We start from the raw sequence: 12,484 nt of genomic DNA on the forward strand, positions 1-12,484 counted from the left end.
CTCTTTTTCTAAAATGCCATTTAATATATAAGGATTAATTAAATTTCTTGTTGGCAGTGATTAAACAGATATGTGGTGGTCAATCTTTTTGAGGAAAGTTATATAGTATGATTTAAAACAAAACAAAACAAAACAAAAACATATTCCAGCTGTGTAACCCAAGCTGGACTAAAACTCTCTGCTCTCCAGTGTTGAAATATCAGATACATAGTCATGCTAGGTGAGCTGTACTGTGAATCTTAAACATAGTTGGTGTTTTAAAATAAAACAAAACACTCTGTCTTACAGTGATTTTGCTGCTGTTGTAGCTTATAAGTACTAGACTGTGGCTGCTTCTTCAGTCCTTGAAATCCAGTTTACACTGACAAAACTTCTGAGTGCTTCAAGTCTTCTTGAACTGCCTCAGATTGGCATTTAATCACTAGTCCCTCTTGTTCTGAGACATGAAAAGTCACTGTTTGTTTTTGTTTATTTGTTTGTTCTATTGGATTTGGGATTAAAAGTCTTTATTTTTAGAATCAAATTCCTTTCACTGCAAATTTGGCAGACATTTGCACACCTCCAGGAAGCCAGTAGGAGGAGAGATGGAAGGGTAATCTTCTCATAAGAACCACACTTCATTTACTTAAGAATAAAATGGAAAATGATGGTTTGACACAGATAACTCAGTAATTTATGAAGGAAATAATCAATAAGTTATTAAGGGAAGTCACAACCTAAAACTGGGGTCTGGAGATGATGGTGAAAGTGTGTTATTGAGAAGGGAGAGAGACCCCCTACTATGGAGGGTGAACAGGCAGGTATGAGATTGATGAAGACTGAATCAAGAGTTTTGGATAATAGAGGAGTTGTAGTCACAAATTGAGGAGCTGAAGATGCCCAGGTATTGTTGTTAAGCAATAAATCAAGTATTGTCACGTTTAGAAGGGGATAAAGTGGACTGACAGGGAACTATTCAAAGTTGGATGAGGATATTTTCATCTCCTGTCTCCACCCACAGAGAGCTAAGCCTATCTCCTAAGTGAATCAGCCTAAATACTTTGACGATTTGTAATTGAATAAGGATGCGACATGAAGTCAGATCAACTGCCCTATACTTTCTGTTGTTAGCCACTCTTTCAGACAATTAAATGAAGACAGACTCTGAAGCAGAGAGAACCGAGAGAGTGCCCAGACAAAGCCAGAGATTGAAGCTAACTCTAAGGGTAGTGACAGATCTGTGGGTACCAATTAGCTAAAGGACCGGTCTTGCATGAGGAATGTTCTGGGTTCCATCCCAGTACTTATAGTAATAAAAGGAAAAGAAAATTTTTATTAGCAATGTAGATTTTCTTTCAAATTCAAGCAATGCTTTATACACCTGGATGGTACTTGAAGAATTATGTCCTCTCAAATTTTCCTTTTTATGGCATCAGTGGTATTATTTTTTTTTCCTGGTAGTTTATTTAATCACTTTACAGCCTGATCCTACCCCCTCCTTCCTCTCCTCCCAGTCCCACCTTCACAGCCCCTTCTCCCTTCTCTTTCCTCTTCTCTGAGGAGAACAGAAAACCCTATAGGTACCAAGTCACTATTGAACATCAAGTAGCAGCATGTCTAAGTGCATGCTCTCCCACTGTGGCCAGAAAAAGCAGTTCAGCTAGGGGAGAGCAGCCATACCAGGCCACAGAAGAGGACAATGCAGCCACTTTTGATAAGAACTGATAGACTAAGATCAGAAAGGAGAGGAGAACCTCCCCTATCAGTGGACTTGGGGAGTGGCATGCATGCAGAAAGGGGAGGGAGGGTGGGATCGGGAGGGGAGGAGGGAGAGGCTTATGGGGGGATACAAAATGAATAAAGTGTAATTAATAAAAAAAAAAAAAGAATGCAAAGGCAGGCAACAGATTCAGAGACAGCCCCTACTCCCATTGGTAGAGGACCCACATGAAGACCAAGGTACAATCTGCTATATATATATGTAGGTGGCCAATGTTCAGTCCATGCATGCTTTTTGTTTGGTGTTCAGTCTCTGTGAGCACCCACGGGCTCAAGTTGGTTTGCTCTGTAGGTCTTCCTTTGGTTTACTTGACCTCTTGGGCTTTTTCAATCCTTCCCCCAAATCTTCCACAACACTCTTGGATTTCAGCCTATTATTTCTGCCATGGGTCTCTGCATTATGCTAGGCTCCTGTCTGCAAGCATAGCAGAGTATCATTAATAGTGTCTTTCTCATGGTGTGGGTCTCAAAGTCTTCTCAAATCTTCACATCTGATTTTGAGATATATATTTTGAAAAACAATAGATTTTAGGTTGGTGTATATTTTCTATTCATGCCCAAACTCCATCATTAATTTGCGGTCCAAGGAAGTCTTGGAACTAAAATTCAGCTGTCCCAGCTTCCATATCAAAGCACCTTTAGTTTACATCTCAAATATGTTTTGCAAAGGCTATACTGGAAATCTATTGTAGTTTTGTTTATTGGACTCATTGGATCTAGCACATCACTTTCAGAATCAATGAGGAAATATAAGCTCAGCTTTATTCCTTAGGCTTATAATATACCAATAGAAAAAGGAAGGAAGAAGTAGAAGTTTCTAACACCTCCAGATTATCCTCAGAGACAAGTTGATGTGTATTAAAAATGTTTCTTTTCTCTCTTGGACAAGGCCTTTCCCTCCAGGGTATAGAAATCATGTGGAAAACATGATGTGTCTAACCTCTAAAATTTTGATTCTTTCAAACCCTAAGGAATAGCCTCTTTTCAAAGTCAAATTATTCAACCTTATTGTCCATTTCACCCTCTAGGAGAATATGTGGTTATGACTACTCACTTCCACTTAAAAAGGAAAATCGGCTACTTTGTTATTCAAACATATCTGCCCTGCATAATGACAGTTATTCTCTCACAAGTCTCCTTCTGGCTCAACAGAGAGTCTGTACCAGCAAGAACCGTCTTTGGTAAGTGCTAATATACACGTATCAATATAAGCATGCATGTGTGTCAAGGATAGGTATCTTATGACAGTGACATTGCAAAGAGAATGAAAAAAAAATCACCGTATGCTAAGCCCTGAATTTAATATACTTAAAAGATTTGAAGAATTTCTACATCTATTATGGTATGACTTAAAAACTGATGTCTTTCTATAGAAAACTGTTTTGTTAATAAAAGCAGAATGGCTTAATATAAGTTAAATTTAAAAAATTGCATAGAACGCAGTGACACATAAAAGGACCTACCAGGTTAAAAATACAATAACCAGAAATCTTAAATTATACACAGCATATGATTTTGGGGACTCTTCAAAAATAGCAACAGACTACTTTTTATATTGTTGAAACCAGGATTTTCTTAAGTAGAGAAAAGCCATTAGTGATCCTAGCAATAGACAGGTTTTTTTTGTTTGTTTGTTTGTTTTATTTTGTTTTGTTTTATTTGTTTGTTTTCTTCTCAAGTGTACTCCTAAAGAGTTAGAAAGACACTTTTTCTTATTGGAATCCCTAAAACAATCTCAACATTGGATGTTAAGGCAACATAACGGAAAATTATTTGAACAGTGAGCATCAATGTGAAAATCAAATGACTGATAACATTATTTCAGAGTTCATTTTTCATTGAAAGGGGTGTTTCCTGGTTGAATCCCATTTACACTATCTCAGTTGTACTTTTCAGACTAAGGAAAACAAGGTTTGTTAGAGTAAACTTATCGACTCACATAATCAGTGAATTTTTATTCAAAATACACTGAGTTATGTCTGTGTTCTGGAAATAAAATGAGATAGAAAACTACTTGCACACTATTTCCTCCATGACTTTTAAAACAACTATGGAGAATAGTTATGTGATTTTCTACCCATCATCTTCAATGTGATTTACCATATTATATTATTTAAACCTAAAACATATTAGGCACTATTTTTATGGGCATCTTAGTTGGTACTAAGTGAGGTGCTAGGGAATCAAGGTAAGATATGAGCTTCAGATTCCTTGTACTTGATGGTAGCACAAAGCCATCACCATCTTTCATCCTCCTTCATTAAGCTGCCACATAATGGCTTCACTATGGTCTGTGTCATTCAATTAGAAGAAACAGCCACGTGTCTTTTGGTAGAAGACTTATTCATTCAGGTTTCTTCTACAAACAATCATTATGGGCCTTTTGTGTTGAACGCCACATATTTCACCCTGGAAAGCCTTTAAATGTCTCCAGTCAGTTCATATGCAGAGATTCTGGCACCCCTAACATCCAAGGTCTGCAGAGGATTACATTTCTGTTCTCTCAAAAAGAGATACAGACTGACACATCTGCTCAGAAGTGTCTTGTCTTCTGAACATGGCAAATGATTCCATGTTGAAAATCACCTAATCTGTTTTCTGGCCTTCTGACCACATCTTAAGCGTACAACTAAATTAAGTTGCAAATGATTTCCAGCTGCAGAGTAAGCAAGCAGTTCATTTCGATTAAGTTTTCTTTATAGCCATTTGTCAATGTTAACAACTTCTGAATCCGCTAAAGACCTAATGCTTCTTCTTTTTTTTTTTTAATTTATTTTATTGTACTTGTGTTCCGCCTTCAAGTGAGTCTGTGTGACGGTGTCAGAACTCCTGCTAATGGAACTACAGACAGTTGTGAGTTGCCACGTGGGTGCTGGGAATTGAACTCAGGTCCTTTGGAAGTACAGCCAGTGCTCTTAACTGCTGAGCCATCTCTCCAGCCCCAACCTTCCTCTTCTAAGCATATCCTACCTGATCCATTAACTCACCAGGAAATAAACACTGAAGTAAACACATGATTTAAGTTTTATGTTTTGTTCTATTCTATTTTAAAAGACTGAGGCCAGTGCCAGGTCTAAAAGGATTTTTTTTCTTTTTTCTTCATTTAAAAAAAAAATTACTTTTATTTTTATTAATTACAGTTTATTAACTTTGTATGTGCCCTGTATCTCCCTCCCTTCTCCCCTCCCAATCCCACTTTCTCTCCCTTTTCATCACCTGTGCCTCTCTGCCAGTCCACTGATAGTGAAGGTCCTCCTCCCCTTGCCTCTGATCCTAGTCTATCAGGTCTCATCAGGACTGGCTGCATTGCATTCCTCTGTGGCCTGGCAAGGCTGCTCCCCCCTCAGGGGGAGGTGATCAAAGAGCAGGCCAATCAGTTCATGTCAGAGACAGTCCCTGTCCCCATTACTATGAACCCACTTGGACACAGAACTGCCATGGGTTACATCTATGCAGGGGTCCTAGGTTATCTTCATGCATGGTCCTTGATTGGAGTCTCAGTCTCAGAAAAGACCCCTGTGCCCAGACTTTTTGGTTCTGTTGCTCTCCTTGTAGAACTCCTGACCTCTCCAGGTCTTACTATCTTCCACTTCTTTCATAAGGTTCCAAGTACACTGCCCAAAGTTTGGCTATGAGTCTCAGCATCTGCCTCGATACCCTGAAGGGTAATGTCTTTCAGAGGCCCTCTGTGGTAGGCTCCTATCCTGTTCCCTGTTTTCTCCCTCCTCTGATGTCCATCCTTTTTGCCCTTCTGAATGGGGCTTGAACATCTTAGCCAGGGTCCTCCTTCCTGATTAGCTTCCTTAGGTGTACAGATTTTAGTATGTTTATCCTATATTATGTGTCTAATATCCACTTATGAATGAGTGTATACCTTTTGTGCCTTTCTGCTTCTGGGATACCTCACTCACGATGATCTTTTCCAGTTCCCACCATTTACCTGCAAATTTCATGATTTCCTTGTTTTTTTTTTTTTTTTTTTTTAATTTTTATTGCTGAGTAATATTCCATTGTGTAGATGTACTACATTTCTGTATCCATTCTTCAACTGAGGGGCATCCGGGCTGTTTCCAGCTTCTGGTTATTACAAATAAAGCTGCTACAAACATGGTTGAGCCGATGTCCTTGTTGTATACTTGACCATCTTTTGGATATATGCCTAGGAGTGGTATAGCTGGATCTTGAGGAAGCGCTATTCCTAGTTGTCTGAGAAAGTGCCAGATTGTTTTCCAAAGTGTTTATACAAGTTGACATTCCTATCAGCAATGGAGGAGGGTTCCCCTTTCTCCACATCCTCTCCAGCATGTGTTGTCACTTGAGTTTTTTATCTTAGCCATTCTGATGGGTGTAAGGTGAAATCTCAGGGTCGTTTTGATTTGCATTTCCCTGATGGCTAAGGACGTTGAACATTTCTTTAAGTGTTTTTCTACAATTCGATATTCATCTATTGAGAATTCTCTGTTTAGGTCTGTACTCCATTTTTTAATTGGATTGCTTGATTTATTGCTGTTTAACTTACTGAGTTCTTTCACTTTTTGATTGTTCAAGACCAGATTTCTCTGTGTAGTCTTGGCTGTTCTGGAGTTGCTTTTAGACATGGCTGGCCTCAAACTCACAGAGATTTGCCTGCCTCTGCCTTGCAGAGTGCTGTAATTACAGGCATGCACCACCTTTTCTGGATGAAATTGAATTATTTTAATGACTACTTTTTCCCTTTCTTGCTCCAGTCTGGACTATCCTTTCTATTTGGAAGTTCACCAAAGCATTTCTGTGTTTTATGAGTTTAACACATTGCTTACAACATTTTCAAAGATCTTATACCACAATCGACCAACGACCTTTTGGTGAACATAAGTATAAAACTGTTAACTCAGTTATAGCAAATGTTTCTGTGTGTGAAGTCAGATATTTATAGTGTTTGAGTTCAACAAAAATCACAAATACATTTTCCTAGACCTTTAGCCTTTTAACATTTATTCAGTACATACTTCTATTCTTTTTACCCGAACTTAGCACATTCCTCTGAGTTCCATGATAGCCTGAACAGGTCCTTGTATGTAAAGAAATACCTCAAGAAAAAAATGACCACAGTAGTTACACCAGTTTGATAAAAGCAATCCAGAATGCAGCAAAGCTGAAGTCTACTCTATGACTTGAAAAATAAAATATTTTTGTCTTCCTATATTTTTCCTTATTTCCAGGCATTGCCATGCAAATTTGCTGCTAAAAAGATCCAAGCTTTAGGTTTAATTTTACCCAGTTACAGCTATATAACATTGGCTTTTTAAATTTATTTATCCGCACTCCTACTTCCAGTCAAATGCAAGTACAGAAAAGAAAAACAACGCTTAAATGGAGCACACGGGAAAGATAAAATATGCAACTTGTCAGGCGCACTCCTTGGAGTTTAACAGCCATACATCATGTCTTTGTTTCTTTCTATGCATGGCGGGGTTTTCAAATCACAGACATACATGCACACACATTTATACACACACATATACTTTAAGCTATTTTGTACTATTTTTGGTTTACAGAGTTTTTGGGGGAAAGATCACTAATTTCCAGATAACTCTTGATATTTGTCTACATGAAATGAACTTCAGTAAAGCGGACTTCATCATAGTAGTAATAAGGAATACAGAACACGGACATTTCCCTTCGTAGTCATTAATATTGTCCTTAACCATTAGGCTAAGAATTAAATATTTTATTGTATTATCTTATTTAATATTCTCGATAACCTTCTGAGTTAGAGTTAATAAAATCAATTAGTAAGGAATAAATTAAAAGCAACAATAGAGAAGCCCGAGATTGTGGGAAAATTGTCCCAAGGTCATTCAGCAATTACAGGGCTGGGATTTGGAATTGGGCTGCTCTGTTCCCCAATTACTGACTTTTAATTACCTTGCTATCTGCTCTAGTTGATATTGATATGTAAATCTGGGGGGCAGTTTGCCAGCTAATATTCCTTAGGTTAGTTATGTAATAAGAAACTTGCCCTAGAATTTTCTGATCCCAATGCCATCCAAACCTCAAATTAAATATATTTCCCATAGTCCTGAGCATGTGTCAAGAATATCATTTAATAAATATTCTATTACATATCTTCTTAATCATCTCATTTTCTAGTGAAGTTAAAAGACCATCTATTTGACATTTTTGGAAAAACTTAGAAAATTGTTTGGTTTAAAGCAGCTTACAAAATTTCTATCAGCTGAGTAGCCCAGCTGATTTTCCAAAACTATTAACAGGAGAAATTAATCCTAGCTTCAGAATCATAAATTGACAGTTCCTTCCTTGGCAATGCATTAGTTATCATCTTCACAATGTTGAATGTGATCATTACAATAATGATTGAGTGAGGGACTATGCAAAGTTTGTCTTTTCTGAGGGGTTCAGCAATGGCACGTACAATAGAGGAAATGAAGGTAGAATCAGCCTTTTTACAGACATAGTGGCCAAGATCTATCATTTCACTTATCAGAGTGCTAATGTCTGGACCAGTCCCTGGAATAGCCCAAGGCTGCTTTGTGGTGATCTTTGACCTTCCATGACAGGATTGCTTTGAATTATTTTTAAACATTTACAATGTTATACAAAAAAATATCACACAGCATTAAATTAAATATATATAACCAATACAGTATTTTCATATGGTACCTCAATTAGCAGTAAAGGATATTACTATCCACACTCCATTTCACAGAAATATCTAAATAAAATAGAACCAACTTACAAACTGTTTTTACTTCGCATATAGGTGACTTAAATTCCAAGGGTTGGATTTACACAGTGGGGGAATTGAGGCAGAATTAGAACAAAGAGATTGTAGACATTTGAATCAGGCTTGTGTTTAAAGACTAGTTTTGTTGCCTCTTGGTCACTTGATTTTTAAACAAGGTATCCAAATTCATATCGAGTACATGTACATGCTATTTTGTGCATAGTAAGTTTTATGTGACTTGATACACATTTATGCATACACATATTTTTCCATGAAGTGAGTAAACTCTTTTGAAAGAGAAGTAGTATAGGATAAATGTGCTACATTATCCTTCACCAAATTGTTACTTATATTTCTGCCACCATGCATTAAAAATGACTTTCATATTTCTACATTTGGGATAAAGACTATTAAACAACACTATGGATATTTCTAGAATACCATACACAGCAGATATGTAAGATAATTATATCAAGAGTTCGGTGTACTAAAATAGTATTATTCTCTATCCTACTTAGGCTAGGCATACAAGATGCCTATTTAATGAAGCTCACTGTTTTAGTAACAGATTCTCAATTAGCAGAGCAGTTTATCTCTTCTGATTGACTGATGTGCTATTGATCACAAGCTGTATTGAGACCACATCGCAACTCCTCTACCACACGTCCAATCAGGGTGAATTCAAATCTGAATATGATCCCGCTGGTTCCCCTTTGATTAAAGGAACCAGCCTAGGCCTGCTTTAACCAAATTTTCTATACTGAATCCATCCATTTGCTTAATTTCTCTCCTTGCAGGGGTGACAACTGTTCTGACCATGACAACCTTGAGTATCAGTGCCAGAAATTCCCTTCCAAAGGTGGCTTATGCTACAGCCATGGACTGGTTCATCGCAGTATGCTATGCCTTTGTTTTCTCAGCTCTGATTGAGTTTGCCACAGTGAACTATTTTACCAAGAGGGGATATGCGTGGGATGGCAAAAGCGTGGTCCCAGAAAAGGTAAACACCACAGTGGCTCTTTGTTATGTCAGGGCTTTGAGGCCTTAAGACTTTTATACATGGAATATGTTGGTTTATAGACTTAGATTCAAGAAAGCGTTATGAGTACTCATTTTAGTTCTCTTAGGCAGTAAATGACGAAGCACAGTGGGCTATATTGTTACTGTTCTTAGGGGAGGTTGTTTGAGTGAATTGATACGCAGGTAGATAATAGAAGAAAAAAAAGGAGGGATACTCAAAGGTGAAAATCTGTATTCAAATGTGCCTTCTCTTGTGTCTTTTGGAATTTTTTTTTTAAATACCTGCTATCAGATGCAAAAGCAAATGCATAATTTTCCTATTTTTTTGTAATTAAAAAAGCAAATTTCTTTAGCTTTTTTCTGAGTTTAATTATTTTCATGTTTGTTGTGTTACATTAAAAAAAAATAATAACTACCCTCAGCTTTCATTGAAGTCCCCAGTCATCCAAATCTCATGCATATTTGTGCTTAGTACATCTTACATTAGTCTAAATACATTTAAGGTGCTCAATATCTACAAATGGTTAATAGCAACAGTGCAAGATCACATAACTCTGAAAAGGGACGATGGTTTAGGAAAATCTGCTGAAGGAAGGCCTGCAGAGTGGCCTGAAACACTTGCTGGTGATTCTGAATTTGTGGCTGCGAAGAACCACAAGGGAGTTGTTCCTTTCATGTAACCTGGGTTCATTCACACAACTGTGGTTCACTGGAGTTTCTGCAAAAGCTGGGAAAGCCTTGATGGCAAACCTCATAAATCTGAAGGCTCCGCTGAGGATCAGTGGGTCTAGTCCTGATCCCAGGGCATTCCCTTGTCTATCCTGGGCTTCTTCTCTTCTCCAGGATACTGTTTCTAGAAGGTGATGGCTGATGCGGGGAAGTTTTTGAGCCCAGTATCCTAAGCTTGCATAACATCGCTGCTGACTCCCAACTCTGTTTTGCATTCAGACAGTAAATGAACAGATTTCACCTCTTGATCGAATAGTTTACAAAACATCTTTTGGCTTTTCAAAGGATCACAGTGAGTTAGGCATAAATTACAGACTTTAGATTGTTAAATCAAGCAAAGATTTAGGGTTAGCAGCAAGTGCTGTCTTGCTCCGAAACATAATTTTGTTTCTCACTGTTTGCTAAATAAATTACCTTTCTCTTCTCCAGCCAAAGAAAGTGAAGGATCCCCTCATCAAGAAAAACAACACATATGCTCCAACAGCAACCAGCTATACCCCTAACTTGGCCAGGGGTGACCCCGGCTTGGCAACTATTGCTAAAAGTGCGACCATAGAACCAAAAGAAGTCAAGCCTGAGACAAAACCACCAGAACCCAAGAAAACGTTTAACAGCGTCAGCAAAATCGACCGACTGTCGAGAATAGCCTTCCCGCTGCTATTTGGAATCTTTAACTTAGTCTATTGGGCCACATATTTAAACAGAGAGCCTCAGTTAAAAGCCCCCACACCGCACCAATAGGTTCTTTTTTTTTTTTTTTTTTGTTTTTTTTTTTTTTTTTTTTTTTTTTTTTTTTTTTTTTTTTTTTTTTTTGAATGAGCAAAGTGAACATTTAATCAAGGCATCCCACTCAAGCACCATTCAAATGTTGGCATTTTGTTTACAGTATTATTCCTATAAAGCTATATCATATACAACTAATTATTTCTTTAAAAGTGGGTTCTTTTAGTCGCATTTTGTCGTTCAGTCCTCTGCTCCGAGAATCGCTTTCTGTTCTCAGCGCAGTGATTCCTATCTGCTTTACTGCCTCTGTCTTAAAGAATTCGAAGGTTTCCTTATTTCCATATTTCACATAAGAACAAGAGACCCCTGTCTGACAGTCCAGAGCAGAGCAGAATATTCAGCTCGGGGACAGGATTCTGAGAGGAAGCCAGGGAGCAAAATCATGTCAGAAGGAGACAGACAAGAGGAAGGGAGAGGAGAAGAAGGTCCAAAGATAGGAAGAAAAGTAAAGAAAAACAGAGCTTAACTATAACCACAGAGTCATTTGTAGATATATATTTCCAGATACTCTCAAAAATTATATATGTCAAAAATATTTTTGTGTGAAGGTGTGTTTCAAAGGATAAATGACAAATGTTTAATGAACTTTAAAAATCTATGTCTTTATTGCACAAACGATAGCGTTACGTTTTTATTCGTTTTATGTTTTAAGCTGATACATAGATTTAATGTTTTGTTTGTCAAACTGAAAATTCCCTAAGCTTTCTCTTTTTAAAAATCTCACTATGTAATATTTTGTTGTTTAATGCTATTTTAGAATTTATGGAAGTCTAATAAACAGGCTAAGGTGTGGCTGTCGCTGTAGCACTCTGAATCCAATGGAAAGAAAGCCTTTCAGTGGGATAAGTCGCTGTCATCTGAACCATTACCAGTAGACTCTATGGAGATCAGCCAGCCTAACACTGATGTTTACTTGATAGAAACTAAACTAAATAAATTAATTGAATAATTTAAACATTAACCTTCTTTTCACTCTTATTCCCAAATAGACCATTCACCCAAGAGTCACACTATTCTTATGATGAAGATGCTTTCAGAGGGGCAAATCTATTTTGCAAGCTCTAGAATTGTTGAATGTATTCTTTTATATAACTACATCAAAAGCTTTAGACTGAAATTTATGACTAGCCAACAAAAAATAGAATATATAAATTACATATGTAAATATTCAGCATGAGATTGTACATTTTAAATTTTTTTAAAGTTATGTTCTTAAAATACCATGAGTAATCTCCACTTTTAGCTGTTAGAATGTTGTTAAATGCTATGGAAATACATTTAGAGCCTGCATTTAAGAACAGAACAGCCTGTAGGAGACAGATGCCAATTAAAACATTGAATATGAAATCCAATTATACAGAGAACGCTCATAACTTCACTGTTGCCCAGTGTTCAATAGTAGATCAGTTGCTATCTGCTCGGGTTCTATCATACCATTTTTTTCCCTATTTTAGGCTATTATGATAA

The 12,484-nt window shown here is 37.2% G+C and overlaps 1 protein-coding gene across 1 annotated transcript in view; it reads left to right on the plus strand.

Moving 5' to 3' along the window:
• Gabra1 (gamma-aminobutyric acid type A receptor subunit alpha1) overlaps window positions 1-10,977 on the plus strand; it is a 57,959-nt gene extending 46,982 nt beyond the window's left edge. The window contains exons 8-10 of the mRNA XM_055610691.1: window positions 2,787-2,939; window positions 9,283-9,485; window positions 10,664-10,977. Coding sequence (XP_055466666.1) covers window positions 2,787-2,939; window positions 9,283-9,485; window positions 10,664-10,975 — 668 coding nt within the window. The 3' untranslated portion in view covers window positions 10,976-10,977. The remainder of the gene's footprint in view (window positions 1-2,786; window positions 2,940-9,282; window positions 9,486-10,663) is intronic.
• The last annotated feature ends 1,507 nt before the right edge of the window (window positions 10,978-12,484 follow it).

The sequence above is a fragment of the Psammomys obesus genome, unplaced genomic scaffold (assembly GCF_907164565.1).
Source record: "Psammomys obesus unplaced genomic scaffold, mPsaObe1.curated_primary_1811, whole genome shotgun sequence".
Classification (NCBI taxonomy): domain Eukaryota; kingdom Metazoa; phylum Chordata; class Mammalia; order Rodentia; family Muridae; genus Psammomys; species Psammomys obesus.